The 23,285-nt window shown below is 38.7% G+C and overlaps 2 protein-coding genes across 5 annotated transcripts in view; one reads left to right on the top strand and one right to left on the bottom strand.

Annotated features, from left to right (window-relative positions):
- Positions 1–2,105: 2,105 nt before the first annotated feature.
- Positions 2,106–10,962, bottom strand: GEMIN2 (gem nuclear organelle associated protein 2). 4 transcript variants are annotated; one of them, XM_027671197.1, is made up of 10 exons: positions 10,813–10,962; positions 10,186–10,270; positions 8,932–9,021; positions 6,919–6,978; positions 6,638–6,748; positions 6,000–6,044; positions 5,218–5,286; positions 3,192–3,302; positions 2,916–2,974; positions 2,106–2,570 (listed from the first exon to the last, which is right to left on the bottom strand). In XM_027671197.1, exons 1-10 carry the CDS (start codon positions 10,932–10,934, stop codon positions 2,531–2,533), a joined length of 792 nt encoding a protein of 263 aa, XP_027526998.1. In that variant the 5' UTR covers positions 10,935–10,962; the 3' UTR covers positions 2,106–2,530. The 4 variants fall into 4 exon arrangements, with proteins under 4 accessions (XP_027526998.1, XP_027527004.1, XP_027527017.1 ...); XM_027671203.1 differs by having other exon boundaries at positions 8,941–9,021; XM_027671216.1 differs by lacking the exon at positions 5,218–5,286.
- Positions 10,963–14,705: 3,743 nt separating this feature from the next.
- Positions 14,706–23,285, top strand: part of SEC23A (Sec23 homolog A, coat complex II component) — a 30,245-nt gene continuing 21,665 nt past the window's right edge. The window contains exons 1-6 of the mRNA XM_027671177.1: positions 14,706–14,770; positions 18,659–18,900; positions 20,709–20,766; positions 21,026–21,112; positions 22,270–22,506; positions 22,605–22,684. Coding sequence (XP_027526978.1) covers positions 18,680–18,900; positions 20,709–20,766; positions 21,026–21,112; positions 22,270–22,506; positions 22,605–22,684 — 683 coding nt within the window. The 5' untranslated portion in view covers positions 14,706–14,770; positions 18,659–18,679. The remainder of the gene's footprint in view (positions 14,771–18,658; positions 18,901–20,708; positions 20,767–21,025; positions 21,113–22,269; positions 22,507–22,604; positions 22,685–23,285) is intronic.

The following is a 23,285-nucleotide window of genomic DNA, read 5'->3' as shown; positions in this document are numbered from 1 at the left end:
GTTGTGTCACCTAATGTGAACGCCCAACTGCTATCTTTCCCTGTTCACTCTGAACTGTGAGGCAGCAGAGATTGCCTTTGTATTTCTCTTACGGAGCCATTAGCACGTGTTGGAATGGGGCATGTGGCATGTAGGAATGTGGGTATGATGCAGTAGAAACAAGAACTTACTTCTCCATAGTTAAACAGTTTCTCCTACCTCCTTAAAATTAGAACCTTTTTTTTGTGTCAGAATGATTTTACACCTAAGGTTATCTGTACGGGCCAAGAAGGAAATTTGTTCTAGCTTGTTGTACATAAACTTGATATTAATGTACTTGCTTTTAATTGCTAGCTATGGATCACTTCTGTAATGAGTGTGTGCAGGAAGATGATTAGGCGTGAAAGAGAAGCTATAAAGACATCACCAAGACTCTTGAGGACACTGGGGTTTGCTAGATACTTGTTACAAGATTTGCATAACAATACATATCTTGCTTAGGTAAGCACGAAAATATCTTGTTAAAACTTCTAATGAATTTTGCTGTAAGACTTTTCTGTTGGCAGGTTCAGACTTTATACTTACTTTCAAATGCATCACAATAGAAACAGTGTTTATTCAGAAGCATGAGAATGCCTTGTGATAGTGATTAAGTTTCTGGTTTTGAGACCAGTAAATAACAGGCTAATTAGAAGAGCTCACATATTAAAATGGCACCTTTGATACACAACTGCCTTCTGTGTTGGGAGAAGTGTATGTTGTACAGTTGTGTGGTGGACAAGAACAGTGGAAACTGTTCTTCCGTAAGTTCTAGGAAAGGCCTGAAGCTTATAATGGATCAAGCCTTTTCTAGAAAGCTGTCACAAGCTGGCTAGCTAGAGACTATAAATATGATAACCAGGGGTTTATTATATTTGAGCTTAAGATGTGACCAAGTTCTGATATTTTCAGGTACTGTGGATGATAGTTCAGATTAGCTGTAGCTGAATAACTTAACAGTTCTTGGAAACATATAGAGCAGAAATTGAACCAGCAGAATGCTGTCCCACTTTTTATAGAACTAGCAGAGCTGAAAGTAATTACAGTAGTATGGTACTCAGTGGTGATTTGCAGTTTGATTGAAAACACTGGGTTCTTATACTGGTAGTTTAGAGGAAGGTGGTGGTTCTTGTTCACTTTTATAACTCAGATTTGTTTGGAGTTGTAGGAGTGGAGAGTTAGCTAACTTGTATTCTTGCATTACCTGGGTTATTCAGTTGCCAACTCATTCTGCTTTCAACATGCTGAAAATGTTACTATGAAGAGACTAGAAATAATTTGCGCTATATGCCTAATAGATGGACATTTCAATGTCATCATGTTTAGGCATCTGCAGTGGGGATCATCGTGGCATCATCATGGACAGAATCTGCTACTTGCATCTCCAGAATCTCTTACTTGCATTTCCAGAAATAACACTCTGGTAGTTATTGCAATTAATTTTGATTTTTCAATGACAGTTAAGACTACCACTCCAGATGCAAAAATGCCAATCATTCAAAGGCATTTTAACGATGTATCAATAATTGGTTATGGCTAATGATTATTTTTAATAGTGAGGGGAGGGACTTAAATTCCACAATACACAGAAAGCATATGTCATTTAATACTCTATATCGATTGGCTGCTATGAACTGAATTCATAGTTCCTTTAAAATGGATTTTTAATTGCTGAAGACAATTATAATCAGAGGGAGTTATGTACATACCAAGCAGATGCTGACCCTCTTGGCAAAGCACTCCATGTTAAATATATATGTAAATAATAGAGCTAATATATTTGTCAAGATAACCATACAGAAAATAAATTCTGTTAATAAATGCTTCTATTAAAAGCATTGAATACAGATGTGTAATTTTCACTGGTTTCTGCAACTGTTTACTAAAAATAGTATTACTACTCATGAAGTAGTAATATTTACATTTTACTAGAACAATTGTTTCAGTAACCTACTGGATATAGTTGAACTGCTTAGCAGTGCTTAAGCTCAGGCACCAAAACTTGAAAAAGTACCTTAAACCCTAGCTGTGTAAATTTCTATAGTAAGACTGCTGTTAAATAGTATAGACTGAGAAAAACCACAGTGTTTACGAACACTCTATAAAATCCTTTAATTTTATTAAAAAAAGTCCTCAATAGGTCTGTTAGAAAAAGAACAATCATTTGTAATGTAACCTCAGACTTTACCTAATAGCAGTGTTCATAGGATTACTCAAATGGTAGAAATTCCTAACCAAGAATGTAGTTTACAAAGACAGGAGCTTGAGAGATGATGCCAGACAGTTCATTTACCATTTTACGATGATGGTGATGATGGTATCGGAGACGTTGACAATTTCATGCTAAAGTTCAGCTTAAGGTACTCATAGCTGTCCCAAATGCATTAGGGTGAGGGTATTCTGAAGGAATTGTATGGTACTTCGGGTCTGAACAGTGCAGTGTCTTGCTGTTAACTCTGATAATGCTGTTTGTACTGTGGCAATGCAAAATACTGGATATTCTCAAAATGGCCTAGGAAGGCTCATCAGCCAGGTCACGTTGATCGAAGTACCTAATGGAAATAAGTGGAATATGGTAAAACACCCCTAATGCAACGTACTCCATACTTTGAGTTCTTAGATCCCTTGCTTTCTAGATCTTCTTTTAGTGTTTCTATCATAATTACAGCTTTGTGGTTCAGGTGGCTCATCTGAGGAAAGGAATAAGCTTACTTTATTCTTAGGTTTATCTTAAGTCCTTTTAGCTAAGTATATTTGCTATATTGGCCCAGGGTACTTGATTTTTAAAAGAATATAGGTTAGGACAAGTAATCACACATATGCTGGACATATGTTACTGTTTTAGGTGTATTTATGCTGGACATACATTACTGTTTTAGGTGTATAAGTTGCATTACCTACTAACTAAGCAGATTATCAAGTTCAGAGCTGATATTTGTTCTTCATTCTTGTTCTCCTGAAAAAGAGGTAAATATTAGAATAGTTCTTTTGTTATCTGTGTCAAATAGAAAAGCTGTTTCATGCCATGTTGTGTGTATTTGTGGTCTTCCCTTCATTCTCAAGCAAACTTAGGACATGAAAAGTTAATTACTAAGACTTCAAGAATTGAAAAATAATCCTCTTAATCTGCTAAATTCACCAAGTCCTTTGCACAATGTTATATTAAATCTTACCTCTATTACCCTGACTTCTGAACATCGTCTTGCCAGCTGTCGAATAAGGGAGTGAGCTTCAGGTAGCAAAGGTTTTTCTAGGCATGCCAACAGCGCATAAAGCCATCTACCCTGTGAGGATTCAAATAACAAAGTTTTAATTATAAGCATTTCCTTGAAGATTCAAGCTGTTATTGTTATACAGAGTAGGACTGGAGTGTAAGTCTCAAAACAAAATTGCATTTAAGTGCTACATGCTGTAATTGAATTTTAAAAGCCAAATTAGACGCTACACGGTAGAGAGTTTTGTGCCCCTAGATAAAGGAGTACTCCTGGGTTTCCTGGTATTTTTTGAATGCTGGCCAAAATATAAATTAATACAGCTTACAGTATTACCATTTGAGGGAAGGATTATTTTAGTAATATTTAAAGAGTATTACTTGGCTGTTATTTTTTAACTTCACAATCTGCGGAAAAACATTCCTGAAGAGTGAATCTATTAAGTCAGATCTTTGTGGAATTAGTGGTTAGATCTGCTTGAAGATTTCTACCACTGTGAAAACATGTCCTTTGCATTTTACTTCACAGAATTCTACTGCATTCTTACAAACATAATTTCTGCTACCAGTCTTTTTCATTTAATTACAGTGTCTAGTGGCTTTCATTGTGGGACTAAACTAAAAGTCAATGTACACATTCTCTGCAACATATTGCTTAAAAAGAAACAAGTGCTACAAAAAAGGACAGAACATGAAAGGCTTTTTAGTGACTCAAAAATAGTGAAACTGTGTTTAGTATCATGTAAGTAATTTTTTATGACTCTCTTGCTTTGTGGTACTGAAGGAGATGAGATGCATTCACCAAGGTGTTCTGTAGATATGGTGCCATTACACAGCTGGTCAGTCTAGGTGTGGCCAAAGTCTGTGCCAATGTACCCCGTCCATCAGGATTTCTTAGGTTTGGTTTATTACCACACTAATGCAGCTAAGCTTTCTGGTCTGTGCTGCACATGGAAAGATTAAATGTGCCTTTGCCAGCTCACTGTCATGCACCTCCAAACTAAAACGGAGGTGTTGGTAAATACAGTGTGCAGCCCCTGGCAACTTAAACTGATCAGAACCAAAGCTGCTGCTCTCTGACCCTCTACTCTCCCCAACACTGATAACTGTCAAGCCTCATGGCTTAAGTTAGTTTGAGGAGTGATAAAAAGGGGAGGGGTTTTGGCAATACTTGTTATGGTTTGGAGCTGGCTCCCTGCCAAGTCTCCAAACCTTACCACAAGGAGTCCCCCCCCACCCCAAACCAAGGGAGAAGAGGGGAAAAAAACCCAAAAGAACCGAAAACGAGAGAGACAAAGCAATATATATAAATATATTTACACTTATATTTACAGTTATGTACAGTTTAAATATATATACAATTTCACAGGGAAAAGGGAAAGGGGAAGGGAAGAACAAAAAAAACCAAAATAATATATATATATTAACCCGATCAGTAGCCCAAGGTCTATCAACTAAAAGAATTAACAAAGAATATCTTACTACTCTCCTTGGGACAATGGAGAGTCACGCTGGGGTGACTGCCAACAGCCTCTGCCTCCCAAGGTCGACAAGGCCTTACCAGGCCTCACTCTCCAAGCCGACAGACTCAACAACAGGGAGATCTGCACCTCCAAAGCCGCCGGAAGGAAAGAGAGCGAAGGTCTTTCCTCCCTTCTTCTTATACCCCAGTTTACGTAAAAATTGTAGGGAATACCGGGTAAATCTGGGCACTTCCTTGGTTACAAGCTGGTCACCAAGGAAGGCCTAGGCCAAACTACCACAGGTCTGTATCTGTTATGTTTTGTAATCAGCCTTCCAACAAGTTCTGTGAATACTTATTTTAATATCTAACCAAGATATTAACCAAGAAAGCTTTGAAAGTAACAATATGACACATCCATCTAAAGAACTCTTTAGAAATTAAAATAATTTAATAGAAAACTATAAACAATTTATGCTTCGTTTAACGCATTCATGTGCAAGTAGTTAAAATAAATTAGAATTACCAGTTCTGGAGTAAATTTTTTCTCTCCAAACCAGCTTATCAGGTATTCTAAGACACTGGTTACTGTTGCCTTCAAAAGAGGAACAGAAAGAGACAATACTTGAAATGTTTCATTTTGTTGTCCTTCTACCTGAAGGATTTTATTATAAAATCTTTCTACTCCACTGTGATACTACATGATATTTATTCCATGTTGAAGTTACAAATAAGGGTAAAGCAAGTGTGTTAAGCACCACTTCCTGGAAAGAACTTTATATAAAATGAAGTAATTTTTAGTGTTAACAAAAAGTTATGGATAAATAGCTACAGATAAGGAAAGAGGCATCACACTGACTGGTGTGATGTCATCTGCATAAAGATGACTAGTGGGAAATGTAGTAAAGGAATGATAAATGTGATTCTTCTTGTCTTGTAATGTACATAAAAGTTCACAATCAAGTTGAAGGGCTGCACTTAAAACACCAAATGAGAAATCTTAAAACATTGTCAAGCACCTATTGGGGCATTCAGCAAAAAGTCAAACACTAAATGTTCAATAGAGAAATTACAACAACAAAATACTCTTAGAACTAGTAATGAAAAATATTCCCTAGTAAAGTTATTTGTAGCTGAAGGTGAGATAATGATTACGTGTCTTCCTTCAAAGTGTACAATGAATAGAAGTTGTAATAAACAATTGCCTACTCTAGGCACAGAAAAATAGATAAGACTGCTGCAACAGTCAGAATCACATAGTGACACTGCCTACATCATTATTTCCCATATTTTACAAGGTAGGCTTACCTGATTCATCCTGCTTACAATACTTAGCAAAGGGGGAAAGCCCACCTGAAAAACATGAAGTTGGAAAATGCAAACATTATCATAAACATTTTTGTTCTAATTTGAAACGTACTAAGATTTTAAGGTGATGTTCAGACACTTCTAGCGATTGGAAAGTCTGTTCAGAGCTTTGAAATCTGCTAAAAGTCTTCAAGCAAGTTGAAGATAAGGTCTAGTCAAATTTGGTATCAGAGAACCTTGCTTTTAAAGTTAAAGTTTTTGTTAAAGTTTTGTTTTTTTCAAAATGATGGAGTGAAGGGCATGTTTGTGGGATAACAGGTATGAGGAGGGTAATCACATATCACTATGCAACAAACACTAAAGAAGACTATGCAGACTTTCCATTCAGTTCAGCGAGCAACAAAGTAGTGCACTTCAGCTGTCAACAGATGAAGGAACTCTTCAGCTTTTTGACTGAAGAGATAGACTCGTTCTCTGCTTTGCAGTTTCTGCTTAAAAGGAATGAAAAATGGGACTTTCTGCACTCACCAGAGAGCCTTTTTTCTATTTAGCACAAAGTGGTAGTAAACAGTAGGATTTTTTCTGGCAGTTAGTCTACAAAATAACAGCTGAAAACTAGATATAAGTCCTATACTTACCTGCATGTAATCAATTCCTATATTTTCATTATTGGGTAGTGCATCTATTTCTGAGTATATTCTTTCACCCAGGCAGAACTTCTTCCAGCCTTCTTCATCCTCTGATTTTGGCTGAAGTAAATAAAAATAAATGAAAACTGTAATACTGCTATCTTGAAGACACTGGAGAAAAGACTTGATAATATTCCTAAACTGTTGCATGAAACCATAAAAGCAAGATTAACCAGGGATTTAATGACCGGGAAAACAAACCACATGGCACTGTTATGAATTCTACTCACCATAATAACATTGCTGTCCAAATGTTGTGACCGCCAGTGATTTCTGTGCTTGTTCAGGCTCTGAGTAATTAAAACAAAGCCAAATCACAGTTTAACTCTGCAGTTATTTTATCCTACCAGTAAGTTCTCTTCATTACTCTTAAAATGTATGAAAAGTACATTTTATGACTTTCTATAAATCAATATATTTATAGGCAGCACAACTGGCCAAATATTTCTCATGCCTCTTAGCAGAAATGTAATTAAGGTGTTCATACTGTGTTTTTGGAAGTAATGTTAAAGCTGAAGGAATTTTCAAGTCTACTGCATAAAGTTTAGTTGAAGTAATAAGCTTTAATAGTCTTCTAGACTTCTCTTAGTATAACAAGGTTAAGAAAAAATCCACTGATTTAATCCAAAACCACACATAAAGCCAATATCCTATTTCCAGTAGTGGTCTGTATCTGCATCAAAGATCTACAGAACAGTTTGAAAGAAGGCAAGTGTGCTTCCTTAGCACATTTCTTCTAGCTAATGGGGATGCCATGTAAGACAAATTGGCCTGCTTGACAGTTTCCTGTAGGGAGATGTAAACATTCTGTAACAAAAGAAATTTGTCTCCCAATCTAATTGTTATTGTAGCCATACAAAAGAACAGATAAAAATGCTGTAACAGCAGCTGAGGCAGTGTTAGAAGAAGTGATTTCCAATGCTCTTTTTAGGTTTTAAAGACTTCTTAGCATAGTCTTACACTTCACATTGTTAATTCTGGCACAGATGAGAAGACAATTGATTTGTGCATTTAAAGAAATATATATAGTGAATATTCTTTTAGATGTTAGTTTCCTTAGTTCTCCTAAAACCTTTTATTATGCCTAATATACAGGATGCAATGTGATCCCTCATAGAAACAGGGGGTAGCTCAGTAGCATCTCCACCTTCACTGATTTTCCTCCCTGAAAAAAACATGGTACATGAGCTCATGCAGAGTTCAGTGCTACAGCAGCAGTTGGTCATACCTCAGTGCTTGAGGTATTCCTGCAGTGCAGCATCAATGCACTGTAAACATGCTGTCCACTGTACTGGGGTAACACATGATCTCTCCCTACATCTTTATTATGTTTCCCATTTCACCCTGTTTGAACTTTACATAGAGAATAATGGAATCAGAGAGATGTTTGGGTTGGAAGGGACATTCAAAGGCCATGTAGTCCAACCCCTCTGCCATAGGCAGGGACATCTTCAACTAGATCACACTCAGAGCCCCATCCAACCTGACCTTTACTGTTTCCAGGGATGGGGCATCTACCACCTCTCTGGGCAACCTCTGCCAGTGTTTTACCACCCTCATTGTGAAAAAATTCTTCCTTATATCTAATCTAAATTGACCCTCCTTTAGTTTAGAACTGTAGCTTAGCTGAACTTAGAACCTTTACCCTTTGAGAGTGCTTAATTTTCTAATTTTGTTCTGTTATTTAAAAGCAGGGTGCAAATGTGTTAGGAAAGATCTAAGTCTGTGCTAGCACTACAACCTTACAAATACATTTTACCAAATAAATATTTCTCCTCATAATGGGTGCCACACATCTGTTGGGTGTCAACAGATTCCTTAATGGAAAGTGTGTTCTACTTTATGAATGTCCTGGTGGGTTAGAATCCACTTTTTTTTTTTTCAGTTGAGTTCTGCAGAACATTTCCTGCTAGCACTAGGTTTTAATATAACATAACTGCATCACATCATAGAGGTTTTTGTTCCTCCTCAACTACTCCATATCACTTAAAATCTAAATACTGACATATTTTTGCTGAAGTTGAAGAATTTTTTAAACGTGACTCTCTCAAGAGTTTTATCAGGAGTTTAAAAGCCATACAGTATATACTCAGTTATTTTTCAAGAACTTAAAACATTTGCCTACAAACATCTATCTTACCACAAAGTCATAATATTTCTATACTAGATGTAAAGTTGTCCCCCAGAAAGCACAGATATTCTATCTAGACTGTGCAAGACTCCTCACATACACTATTTTGTACCTGACGTACAGCTGAGAAATTGGCCACCTGCTGCTGCTGCCACCTGAGTGTTGGAGAGTATCCTTCAGGAGCAGGCTGACATCCGGAAATCTGAGAAAACACTGGCAATAATTATAATGTAAAGAGAGCTTTTTAAGAAGAATCCTTAAGAACAAGAGAATCAGTGGATCTTTGCTCTTAGGTAAACAATATCCTTTAAATCTTTACCTAAGGTAATTTCATGACCACATCCAAGACTGACTTTAAAGTTGGTTTAGACAAAATTTCTTCTGTCTGACTCTTCTCATATTTACACAGAAAGGAGAACTAAGTGTTCAAAATACATTATCAATATTTAAGGTCTTTCTTTTAACAATTGTTCTGCCTTAATCTCCCTGTTTATAAAAATCAGGGTGCTGTTTCCTTGCCTTGGACAGATGCTATCAATCTTAGGCATTCTACTTGTCAAGATAATAAGTTCAGAAGACAGAAAACCACAAAAACATCTAGGAAATTAACTCTAACAATTAAGGGGATATAACCTTTTTAAAGATTAGCATGAAACAGTTATTTAAAAAATTAAAATCGTTCTACAAGTGTTTAAGAATTCCACTACAGAGAGATGAAGAGAATGGTCACAGAAGTTACACGGTCATGTCAGTACCAGAAACTTCCCTTGAGCAATCTAGTAGTGAAATTTCAGATTACACAGGGAACAGAAAACTTGGTCTCTTGAACTATTTGAAAGCAGATTAAAAACCAAGCTGGCAGGCCAATGTAACAACAGAAAAATCTGCTTGGGCAGTAAGGAAAAATTCCAACAAAATATTATTACCAATAAGGAAAAAATGGTGGTAGAATTTTGTCTAACTTTAGTAAAGCTCAGCTGCACTTACTACCCTTACCCTAGATATAAATTTAAACCTTAAGATAGGTATGGAGAGATCTTTCTTCTAAAATTTATGCAAGTTAATTTAATTTTATGATTACATACTTGTAAAATTTAATGCAACATTTGATTTCCTCAGACAGTAAAACAGTCTGCTGTGTATCATATAGTATGGATATCATCAATTTAATCAGTTATAAAGACTGCTGTTAACCAGCAGTTGCACAGATATTTTTCAAATCCAGACATTTAATTCTGTAAATGCTTTTAAAATCCAGCAGTGCTATTTAGTTATGCCGACTTCCCAAAATTAGTATAAACATCATATTAATATTGTTGCCCTTTATTTTTCCCCTCTCAAAATGTGTAAAAGCTCTCAAACTTACTGAAATGTTTACTGTCTGCTTCTTTTTCAATTTTCTGGGGTCTATTTTTGCCACGACCACATCAGGACATCGTGCTGCTTCAATCCTACAAAATAAAATCAAGTGGCTGCATTTTTTCCATTCTGTTACAGGTGGATATATGCCGGATGCCTCTGAAATACTCCTAGAATCACGGAAAGTATGAGTTGGAAGGGACCCATCAGGATCATCGAGTCCAACTCCTGGCCCTGCGCAGGGTACCTCAACAATCACACCACGTGCTTGAGAGCATTGTCCAAAAGCATTTTGAATTCTGTCAGGCTTGGTGCTGTGACCACTTCCCTGGGAACCCTGTTCCAGTGCCCAACCACCCTCTGGGTGAAGAATCTTCTCCTGATATCCAACAGAAACCTCCCCTGACTCAGCTTCATGCTGTTTCCTCGAGTCCTGTCACTGGTCACTAGAGCGAGGAGACTGGTACCTGCCCCTCCTGCAGGTGTGTAAGACACGGATTTGCCGGCGAAGGGCAGCACCGCTCGGCTGCCCTGGCGCGTCGCGACGCGCAGCTCGGCCCGGGCAGCACCGGGGCCGCGCCGCTCTAGCGGAGAGGTGACGGGCTCGCCCCGAACCATCCGCCCCGCCACTCACTGGACGCGCTTCAGATACTCTTGAGGTGTCCTGGGAGGCACCGTGGGGTCGAAGTCCTCGGCCAGGTCCCAGTCCCCCACGGGCAGCAGCCGCGGCATCAGCTCCTCCACGCCCGCCTCCATGGCCGGTCGGCGCTGCTCTCGCGAGAGCGGCGGAGCGGGAGGGGCGGAGCCGGTCCGGTATCGGGGGCGCGGCTGGGGGGCCTTGGTGCCGTTGGGGAGTGATGGGGACCTTGCGGAGCCCTCAGGGCGCCCTGGTAAGGGAGCCCTGGCGGTGCGCTTTGATGTGTCGCGACCTGCTCTGGCCGTTTCGGCTGCCCTGAAAACCCCTAAGAGGACTTTGGCCCAAGAGCAGAGCAGAAAGGGGTTGTGCCAATTTACTGCCCATCAAACCAGGCCAGTTGTTGGAAAACGTGGAATGTGTAAAATTTTTACATAGAAGAAGAAGGAAGATTGAATCCGTGAAACAGAGAGCAGCTAACAAGCTCTAAGCGATGCCCAGGTGTTAGAAAGACAAACTACTTGTTAGTAGAATTGCCTTATTAAGGTTAGGGCTGGACATGCTTCAAAGATCTCAGACCTAGGGGGAGGTTAACAGAGGCTGGGAAGAAGGATGTACCACTGATAGTAGACGCAAAGAATGCAGAAGTTGTGGGCCACAAGGACATTTGATAGAACTCCCAAGATAAAGAAGAAACTAATAAAGCCAGCTCAGCCACTGTGCTGATCCAGCTCCAACTGGGTTAAAGGTAATTCTGGCAGGGGCAGATCGTGACCACCAACTCAAAAAATCCTCCCACCCAAGAGAAGAGAAAGACTGAACATGCAGACTAATTATTATGAGCAGTGAATCATTAACATATAGAATGCTAATTAATAAGAGTTCTAGGTACCTTGTAGCAAATGAATATTAATGCCTTTGTTTGCTTAAATGTATAAATAGTGAAAAGTTTTGGTAGACATGTTGCTGGCTTTGTAAATTTGCCACCCAGCAAATTCTTCTCTCAGCGCAGAACTGTAAATAAATGCCTCAACTCTGTGTGTGGATTGGCCTCTTGCACACCTGGTGAAAGGACCTATTTTGGGACAACACTATTTTTGATGAATATGTGTAAACTTTAATAATCACTTTCATAAGGCCCTATGTCATTATTCTAATACACTGTAGTTTTTACAAGTGACTCTTTAGTAAAAACTCACCCATTAGTATTCTCTATTTTACCTGTGAACATCCAGTAATAATAATACTTGTCCCTTCTTTGAAATACTTAGAGATCTGTGGTTGAAATCAGTTACATAAAATTAATTGCTATAAATTTACACAGTGTTCTCATTCTGGAAGGGTCAGTGCGTGAATTGTTCCTATACGCGTTTATCTGAAGACTATGATGTGGGAGCACCCCCTTGCCAGAAAGCAAGGTAGCACATAAGGGGATTGCTTCTCAGCTAAGATAAAAAGCAGAAGGATGATGCTGTAATAATTTAGATTTTGTATTATGAAATTCCTGTTACACAAAATGTCAATCTGTATATGATCTTTCCTATTAGTTCTGCATGTGAAGTCATTTTGGTGCTACACACAGTCCATCTAGTAGATCAGAGTAGTTTTAGATATTTGTGACATGAGTTTAAAAAAAAAGGAATGCCCTTTTTTTTTTCCCCTGCAAGGCTGTGTTTTAGCTGTTCTAATCAAACACCTACTTTAACTCCTCCTCTCCCAGGGCTTTTGTTTGTTTTAAGGTGATTCCAAAACCACCTACGTGTACCAGGGAGTTTTAATTCTGAAACCCGGATCTAAGGTCCTAGTTGAGTGTGCAATAGTTGCAGCCACCACTAGAAATAAAACTTGCTCAGCTAAAACTATAGTGATAACGCTGGGCAGGCTGACTGATGATCAAGACAAAAACTTTGGTGAGTCCGACTATAAAATGTTCATTTCTAATACTTTGTAATATTCAGAACTTATTTTTCCTATTTCTTGTAAAGTCAAGAACTATGAACAGAAAGAGAATCCACAGATATAAATATTCTTTAAATATACTTTCTGTCTTTAGATTACTTTTTCTGGAATTTTCCATTGATACTTTCTAAACAAAGTAACAGGTTTTTAATTATTACAGGTAGTCTGCCACAGGTAATAAAATTGTTCCTAGCAAGTTTTACCAACAATGCTGATGCAATGGCAAGCAAATATGACTCGGTGGAGAAAGAGGAAAAGGAAACTGGAAATGTATATTCTTTCTCCTCAACTGCATAGGTATTATGGAAGAGTACTTTTCCAAAGAAAGGGTAAGCTGCATTAGTGGATATGCACTGCTGGCTAAAAAAAAATTAAGAATCTAACACGTAAACTAAAAATTCTGAATTAAGAAAAATTAAATGCTTTCAATCTACCTTCTAATACTGGGAGCTAATAAAATATTTTCTTATAGTGAGTATACACCTATTTTCTGTTCTATTTTTTTCTTTCTCCTTGATTTTCTCTGTGGTTTGCACCATCCTAACAGCTGCAAGACTTTTCTTGACATTTAGAGCATTGGATTGCGTTATTATATAATGAAATTTAATTGTACTGATGATTGGTTAAAAATACTTCTATTCATAGTGAACTTTCAGAGTAGTATACTCTCTTATTTTCCCTTCTTCTCCTTTACATGTCTTAAAGTATCAGTTGCCTCTTTTTCCTCTTGTTGTTTAGTGTTCATCCCGCAGTTTTGATTTGGGACTTGCTTCTTTTTAATGTAACTTTCTGAAAATGTTTCACAAAGTATTTGAGTACTTTGAAATTATAACACTGAATTGTTTTCTGTGCATTTGCTTGAAGTTCACCCTGTTGTGGGTTTTTGGGTTTGGAATTTTTTTTTTATGTTCAGACTGAGGCTACGTGTCCTTGGCAAGCTCCTGCTTAATATTCCCACAACTGGCAGTGAGATTTGGGGATGAGAAAATTTAAAATTCCTTCCTTAAAGTTCTGCTTTTGTTTACATGCTTATGTTTTTAGACTGAAGAGGACTGGCAAACTATACTGGAGATAATAATAGCATAGAAATTCTATCATAATGACATTTGACATGTAAGAAAAGATAAGAATGTTTTAGTCATTTATATTTGTTTGGAGGTCATAGCATGGTTTTCCGAGTTGCAATAAAGTACGACGGGGTAGTCAGTCAGCAGAATGTTTTTCAGTCCTCCCCCATGTCCAGATCAGTTGCAACGAGATATCAGAAGTTACCGTTCTAGCCTTTTGTGGCAGGCTTGTTAAAAACGATTCCTGAAACCGAAGTGCCACTATAACTTGGGTTTGGGGGATAAAAAGATAACCACACTAACAAAAACCCCAAACAAACCCATACAGTTATGTTTATGTGAAAGTTATTGTGCAGATAGTAAATAAACACGTATTTATAAATATTTCTAGATATGAGGTATTGTTTCAGGCTAAAACCCAGCAGGAATATAATTTCAGTATATTTTTTCCCCAGGAACTCCGAAGAAACATGTAAACAATCTTCCAGATTAAAAAGTTGCCATAAGTACACCTGGTGAAAGGTGGGCAACGAGCAGGGTGAGCTCAAGGACTCCCGGAAACCCGGCTGGCTCGGTCCCGAGGAATTCCCTGACGGACAGAGTAGCTGCGGACAGAGCATCCGGCACCTGCGAGCACAGGTGCAGCCCCAGCGCTGCCGAAGGGTATAGGAAGCGAAACTGCCTCCGATAGCCGGGATGTCTCCTTTCCTGAACGGATTGGGGATGGAGACGGAGGCCCGCAGGGCTGCGGCGTGGTGTCCCGGGGGCGGGGAGCGGCGGCGCTGAGCCCGCCCCGCGCTCTGCCCCTTGACGTGGCGCGGACTCTCCCATCAGCCATGTTGATGCGTCGGCAGCGCCGGGGCGGCTGCGAGCGGACGGGCGGGCGGCGAGAGCGGCCACGGCGAGAGCGGCGGCGGCGGCCGGGACGCGGGGTGAGCGGGCAGGGCAGGGCTGAGGGGGCAGCGCAGGGTGCGGGGAGCCCGAGCGGGCCGAACTGGGGGTGCCGGGGGGAGAGGACAGTCCTTTGCCGGCGCCGTGGCGGCAGCCGCGCTCCCCGCGCTGCGGGGTACGGGTGAACCGGCCTGGCTGCCGGGTCCGGAGCGAATGTGGTGGGAGCTCCCCGCCGTGGCAGTGGGGGATCCTCGGGCGGCCCGACATTGCCCTCGGGGCCTCCAGTGGCCCTGAGGGTCCCGGGGTACCGCCGGCGGCGGGTCAGCGCTGCCCGCGGCCTCCCGGGCCGGGGGTGCAGGCGCCCTTCCCGTACAGCGTGGAGCACCCGCCCGGGCCGGGGCGGTGCTCGGACCGCCGAGAGCGCCGTGCTCGGCCGGGGCTGCCGGAGCTCGGGTAGGGCCGGCGGGGTACGGCCTTTGCACGGCCGTCGCTTCGCCCGGGGTAAAGGGCGGCTCGCTCCGGCAGCGGCTGCGGCGCTCCTGTGCCCAACCTCTGCTGTACCCCCGTCGTTGTGCCGCTGGCGGGGGTGCCTTGAGGTATAGGTAAAGCTATACAAAATGCAGGCCCTGCTGCTTTTGAATATGTGTTTCTCTTCTAGTTTAGGTGGGTTATCACATACCTTGGTTATTAAAAAACAAAGAAAGTCCTCAGTAACGGGACTGGGAGAGCACGTTTGGAGGATGACTGTGTTTCAGTAGTGAAAATGTTGTCAGTTTGACAACTTGCAGTTGCTTTAGATAACTACTTAGCCATTCTCCTTGTGCATTTGAGTTCCTCCTTGGAATGTGATTTGGGCATAAAGAAATTAATTAAAGATTTATTACTAATCTCTTTTACCAGATTGTTAGTGCGTAGTAAACTGAAAGTAGGTGTTTTGTGAGAAAAGTGCACAGTGAACTGTTACTGATCTAGTTGTATTTAAACACATGGCCATATGAGGGACTCTGGTCAGTCTGTGCTGGAACTCTTACAATGCCGTAAAGAGAAATGTTTTGATTTTGTTTGTATGTGCTTCTGAGGATTAATGGGTATTGTTTTGGGGATCTTCTGTATTGGGACAGATTTACCTGGGATGTGTAAACGTTTAAAGGTGCTAAAAGTCAACCAGTGACTCTATGCAATTGAAGCATGGCTTCTTTTGTGACACAGATTGTCATGGTGCAGGGATGCAAGGTACCTTCAGCCTTAGCAGTGGGAGGTAGGAAGGAAGCCAGAAAGGATTGCTGGTTTTGTCTGGATATCCTAGTCTGCAGCAAAGGTAAAGCAGTGACACTGGGAACTGTTGCTTTCAGCTGTTCTGAAAATCCCTTCTCTGTGGTTTTCTGAGGGCAATGAGTATTTTGTGGCATTTGGGTGTCCACACTTTGGTGTGTAGCCTGTAGGTCAGGAGGGTTTGCTGTTCTTGTATAATGCAGTACCTCTCCACAGCTATCCCAGAAAACGTGCCTACATAGCTGTAAAGATGGTACTGAATGTAACTTGTCAGACCAAGAGTCCACATTTGATGAATGATGAAATAGGTAAGCATTATTGGCTCTTGAAAAGGAAGAAAAGGATAGAAGAAAAGATGGAGGAGAAAGTAACTATTAGCAGGTTTTGCCTTCCGCATGGGAAATACATGCTTTATGAGAAGGTAAGAGTATTTAACTCCATAAATCCAAAAAATCCTTTATGTATGTATGTACATATTATTAGTCACTGCACACTGGTGCTTGTACATTGCTCTCTAAGGAGAAGTAACTGTGTGGTAAAAGTAATGTCTGTGTAATGCCATTTCAAACATTGCTAGAGTAGAATGTTGAGAAAACAGTTTGAAGTCCAGTACAGAAAGCGTGAGTTCATGTTGTAGTGTTTGGAGCTGGAGTTGGTGTACTCTGTAGCCAATGCCAATGAATGGCTGAAATAGCCTTTAAATTGCAGTTTGCTCTGTCTTCTCAGATAATTTTTAAAAGGAGGGACTATTCAGTTTGTGGTTATAGCGGAGATAGTTGCCTAGTGCAGATTCTTGCATCAATACCCCATTTTTCAGGGATAATGGTCCTTCACCTTTTTTACAAAACACTGATGGATTTTAATCTGTTAAGAGAGAAATTTCTTAAATTCTGTATCCTCTTGAAATACCAGGCTGTTCTTTCCTCTCTTATCTGAATTAACTTGTGTCTCAGATCTCTCTGTAGCAATTATAACTTCCAGATATTCTCTCCTTTTGCTCAGTTTTGTCCCCCTGCCTGATGGTGTTGCAGCAATTTGAGTAAAAGTGATGGTGGAAGTGCTCTTATGCACAAAGTCTCATATGCTCCCTGTGTTGCTATTGCCATGACGTGTTTAGATAGGAGCAGATGTGTACCTAGAATCAGTAAGACATGCCCATTAAAATGTTGGCAGTTGATTATTTCCTAAGGATATTAGCTGTGAAAAGTGGTGCTTCTCTTTGTTTTATGTATTTTGTTAATCTGTTTTCTGAAAAGTCAGCATTAGAGTAAAACCACTAAGTTAAGCTATAATTTAAAATAACTTGAAAAGTTTTTAACTGTCATAGAAACTAAAGGTACAATGCTATTATAATTTTGGTAAATAGAGGTAGGTTTTGATAAGTGGAGAGTTTCTAGGAGTCTCACATAGCGTATGTAATGGCAGGACTAAGAATTTCAGTGTGCTTGTGAGAATTCCTGATTTAAATCCCAGTTCAGGAGGATTCCAGCATTTCTGATAGCTGTTCATTAACTTAGTACAGTCTAAATTGAGACCTAGGAGCATTTCTACTTCCTCTTACAAGGTTCATGTAGACTTTTATGATAAATTCTTGATTGTTAGCCAGTGTGAGTTTAGATATCCTAGTTCCTGGAAAAAATTGTGCTATATGTACTATAAAAGGTACTGTGAAGCATGCAACAGATATTCAAGAGCAGTGTGCGTATAGCTGAGGGGTTTTGTTTTGGAGGGGAGGGAGTGCACTCCTTTCTGGCTTTCTTGGATGTTCACGGGTGCCTGTTGAGTGTTTCAGATGTGTCTGTGTTCCCCAGTGCTCTGGCTTCTGAGTAATCATAGCTGAAAATTTGGAAGCCTTGGGTCAGTGCCCAAAATTGTAAACTTGAATTCAAAGAGTTGTTGAAAAGTGCTTCTTGATAGACGATGTATTGGAATATGGCACTTGTATTTCTTATGAAGTTATTTCCTAGCTTTGCTGTAGGAAATTACTCTTGTAGAATATCATGTTGTTATTCCTTTATGTTTGCACGTTGGCAGCATCCTGAGTTACCGAAAATATGGTTAGAAAACTCTTACAAAATTTTATACGGCAGAAAACATAAAACAAGTAGTCTTAGGAGATATACTTTCTGCTATTTCATTCTTAAAATAAGTTAGAGAATTAAAACAATTTGCAAGAATGACTGACTGATGTTTTGTTAATGAACAGAATGAACAACTAAATGCATTAGTGAAAGTCCTTAAAGCAGTGTGTATTTTTTGGTAACCAGGTCTTTTTTTATAGTATTAGTTTACTGTATAATCTCTACTCTGACCAACCCTAGAATTATTGCTTTAGTTATATTAGTCCTTGCCTGAGTTTGTTGCTTAAGTCAAGAAGTGATCAGAAGATAAGTATTTTAGCAGTATTTAACTTGCAATATATCAATTACTTGTTATTTTGAAGGAGTTGCTGCATCCTACGAGTCTTAATTTTTTTTTGTTTCTTCTTAGAATTCTGCACACTGCTTTTAGGATTTAGGAAGCACTACTCAGTGTTTTATTGATTGTAACTCAATTACAGTATTTGAATGAGTGACTGTTATAAAGTGTACTCAATATTTAGTGGTTAAAAATGTTTGTATTTCAACATTCTGCTAATGGTTATCTTTTTATTTTAGTGATAAACAGAGAAGTTGACCATGACAACCTTCCTGGAATTTATCCAGCAGAATGAGGACAGAGATGGAGTTAGATTCAGCTGGAATGTTTGGCCTTCAAGTCGTCTTGAAGCTACAAGAATGGTAGTCCCAGTGGCTGCCCTCTTCACGCCACTGAAAGAACGGCCAGACTTGCCTCCTATTCAGTATGAACCAGTTTTGTGCAGTAGGACCACGTGTCGAGCTGTTCTGAATCCCTTATGGTAAGCCTAATGCATATGCTATTCCAGTATTTTGCCTTAAAATCTTGAGAATAGTGCTAGTTGAACTGCGCAAAAGATCTGGTGTGTGCGAATTCAGGTGCTCCTCACATGAATATACAGCTCAGACTTACAGATCTTAGATGGTTCTGCACATAGATTTGTGTTGGTAACATATATACTTAAAACACAGCTTTCATTTAAGGAGTCTTTTCAATGTACTTAATTATTGATTAGGTATGTTATTTTTTTGGAACATCTTGAGAGTTAGTATACTCTTAATATTTTGCCTCTAGAAAATGACTTGCAGTAAAAAGTTATAATACTGTATCTTTTGAGCTGTTGGGCCCTGATATAGTTTAATTTCCAAGTGAAATAAACTATTTTTATTATTGACCTTAGTTCATTTGTAGATCAAAGCAGGTTAGCTGGTTTAGTTTACTAAAGCAGAAGGTGATAGATAGATAACATCAGAAGTAGGCATGAGAGAGGGTGAAAAGCTGTTTAAGCTAAAGGGTAATACTGGCACGAGCTCAAATGATTGTGGACTAGTCATGGATAAGTTTAGGTTGGAAGCAAAGGAGGTGTTTCATATGTCATTCCTGTTACAGAAGTATGGAAAAGAAACAGGACAATTTCTAAGTTGGAGTTTGATAGGCATGGGAAAGATCCAGAGTGATAGTGAGAGATTAGATGTGATGTAAAAGATCCTGTAGAACAAATTCAGTTTTATGAATGACTTGTCCTTGCTTGGGAGAAAAGACAGTTTTGAAGCAGATGTAAAATTGTGCTTCAGTATTAAACACAGTGGCTGATTGTGCTGGAAGTCAGACTTAGCTCAAATTAACTTTTTCAGAAGCATTATCTTTTTTTGAGGGCTGGAAAGAAAACAATGGAAAGACAAAGTTGTAAAGAGTCAGTCAGATGCCTGACATTACAGCAAGCTGTGGGTGTGTTTCCTGTATTTTGTGTGCAAGTCATGACTGGAATTTTTTTTTTTTAAAACAAGTGTGATTAGAGACTCAATATGGAGGGACCTTTGAAGTCTGTGACGCTTTGGGGTGGGTAATTTGCAGCCCCTGTAATTGGTATAGATAATTTGATAGCAATAAAGCTGTGTTGTGTTTACAGCATACTGGGGCTTATCAGAAGATTTCATGATATTTTAAAAAGATTTTTGCCCTTGCAGACAGAAGATATGGTAGCAGGAAGTGTACATTGAGAACTCTAAAGTTTACTTTCCCTTAAGATGTGAGTAGGGGTCTGTTAAGACATCTCTATGGCATGAAGATACAATTTGCATTTTTTATATTAACTATATTAATAAAAATGTGGACAAAAGGAGATAGTCTTATCAACTGAAAAAAATGTTATTTTCATTATAGAGGTAGCTGTAATGTTGGAACCTGTTTTTTTAGGGCATAATGTAAATTCAGGATAGTCCCAGATTGACAGCTAATAGACAGAAGCAGAAAACAATGAAAAATGCAAAGGTATGAAGAGTTAAAAAGATTTGCTAAAACCATGGAGAAAGTCTCTAGTATAGGGACTGAGTATTTTTAAGTTTCTTATTTTCTTCTTTTCCTTGAAGACCATTCTTCCTCGCTAAACGCAGTAATTTGCCTGATAAATCTGTGTAAGACTTCACTTATTTTGAGTTTGTAATATTGGTATTTAGGAGAAAGTATATTAGAAGGAAGCTTTTCCAAAGTCACTGTGTTTTTGAAACACTAAAAGAAGTGTGTTCTAGGGACAGTGGAAGAAAATGATTTGTTCATGTTATATAAACTTTTCTTATTGTATTTTTATAGCCAAGTGGATTATCGAGCAAAACTCTGGGCTTGCAACTTCTGTTACCAGAGAAATCAGGTAAGAAAGTGAAACATTTAACATATAGAAGATATTTTTATAAGGCAAAATGAAAATCTTGATTTTTCAAATTATAGTTGCAAACTGAAATTGACAGCAAGAGCAGGAGTGTGCAACTGTATCTTCAGACATTGCATTGATATTTTTTACATAACAACAGTAGTGAACATTTGTTGCAAAGTAGTCCATATGTATGTTTTTGCTTTTGTAGAAGTTATAATCTTTCATTTATGCTTAATTTCTGTGGTTTTATTTGCAGTTTCCTCCTACCTATGCTGGCATATCTGAAATGAATCAGCCAGCTGAACTTTTGCCTCAATTCTCCAGCATTGAATATGTAGTACAGGTAAAATCGTTAGATAAAATCTTTAACATTTATAGCCTTGCAATATACAAAAAGAGTTAATTTCAATTTTACTTCACTGCATTTTAATGACTCTGGGTGTATATGTGCTTGTTAGTAGATTGAACATTTATGTCATCAGTTGGAAAAGGAAAACATAACATTTTATAAGAACACTAGGATTGCTAATAAGACTGGTTTAAAAAAAAAAAAGAAAGAAAAAGAGAGGCCTATTGTAAAGGTGATATGTCTATTAGGTCTGTTTCTTTACAAGGGGGTTAATTTGTGTTTGTGCCAGGAGGCTGCTCACTGTTGTTAGTTGCTCAAGCAATTTCAGTTCAAATTTGACTGACTGTTGATTGACCTCTCATTAAAAATTTGAATTGAAATTTGTGTTTGGATGATTAGTAGTTAGTTTTAGGGCTAACTGGTTTAGAGACAACAGCTAATATGTATTCAATTCAAGTGTTTAAATTTTAATATTCATCCTTTTTTAGCATGGAGGTTACTTGAATAGAAACAAAAAATGGACCTAAACCCCTAAATTGCAAATATTTGCAATTACAATTTTTTGTAATATCTAAATTCCAGTTTTGAGGATTAAAATTTGTAGGACTTGAGTGAGGCAGATCATAATCTGAATCCTCACTGAAGTCTTACAAATTTTAATCAAAAGAAGAGTTAACACTGAACGGAATCTGTACTTTTTACCAACTCTTGTAATGTAAAGTAAATGGGATGTTTGTTCATAGAACAGCAAAATCAATTTGGATAGAATAAAAAGAACTGATGATCTCTAGAGTAAAATTATGAGGTGAAATGCCACAAAATGTCATCAGTTTGGAATATTTTATCATTGTGAATAGCTTTGTGACTGCTGTGTTCATTTGGAGCAATGAAAGTTCGTTGTAACTGGCACATGCTTCAAAACTATTGTGACATCCTGAAAGGATTTTTTCCTTTCTTCTGTAGTAACCATTTACTTTTTGTGCGGAGTTCATTATGGTAGGGGTTTTGTTCCAGATCCTGATTACTAATTGAGACATTATTGGTATGATTAAAGTTAAAACTTTTACAAAATGTACTTTACTTGGTAATTTTTGATCCTGTAAATATTGCCAGATTTGTTTTTCATGTGATTATAATTGTGTTTCTCAAAGCGTGGTCCTCAGATGCCGTTGATATTTCTTTATGTTGTGGACACATGCATGGAAGATGAAGACTTGCAAGCTCTGAAGGAATCCATGCAGATGTCACTTAGTCTCCTACCACCAACTGCATTAGTAGGTCTCATTACCTTTGGCCGAATGGTGCAAGTTCATGAACTTGGCTGTGAAGGAATTTCCAAAAGTTATGTCTTCAGAGGAACAAAGGACCTATCTGCAAAACAGCTTCAGGTAATGCACTGAAGCAAACAAAAGGGAGTCATCAAGGTGATGATAGTGAAATAGTCTGTAAACAAATTTGTAATAAAATCTTATGTATTTGACTACAGGAAATGCTAGGGCTTACAAAAGTAGCTGTTTCACAAGTCGGACGGGGTCCTCAAGTGCAGCAGCCACCACCTTCTAACAGGTAATCTACTTAAAACACCTAAAACAGATACCTTGACTACGCTGATTTACTGGAAAACCAGAGTTTTAAGACAATGAAAACAGTGGGTAATTGTAAAATTATCAGGATGATGCTTTGGAAGTGTTCTGAGATGCATGTTACAGATACATAAATAATGATGCTTCTGTTGGCTGGTGAGCTGGAAAATATTAATAGCTTCTTTAGTGCCCCGTTCTTATGTGGATATCCAGTTGTGCCTTCCCTTTTATTCCCTCTTCTACTCCTCTTCTGTCTCTTGTTTGGAAGTCACAGCCTGGTGTTTGATTTTCCTGTGTGTTCCACTGTGACATAGAAGAAATTTATGGAATGATAAAAGAGAACAACAGTTTTCCAGTCTACTCTCCTGAAAATAGCTGTATTTGTAGACTGCCTGCAGCAGCACAGAAGATATTTTATATGTTAATTTGTCTTCTGATCTTAGATTTTCACTGAAGTAGTGAAACTTCAGTTTCTGTTTGAGATTCGTAGGTTGTCACCTGCTCTGTTCTTTTGACTAAGTAGGGTTCTTTCTGGATAGTGGTGGTATCTCTAAGTCAGCAAGTTTTAGTTTTACAAGCTCCTT

Source organism: Neopelma chrysocephalum, unplaced genomic scaffold (genome assembly GCF_003984885.1).
Source record: "Neopelma chrysocephalum unplaced genomic scaffold, ASM398488v2 Primary Assembly neopelma1_24, whole genome shotgun sequence".
Classification (NCBI taxonomy): Eukaryota; Metazoa; Chordata; class Aves; order Passeriformes; family Pipridae; genus Neopelma; species Neopelma chrysocephalum.
The sequence above is the reverse complement of the archived record's forward strand: the minus strand, read 5'-3'. Positions and strand labels throughout refer to the sequence as shown.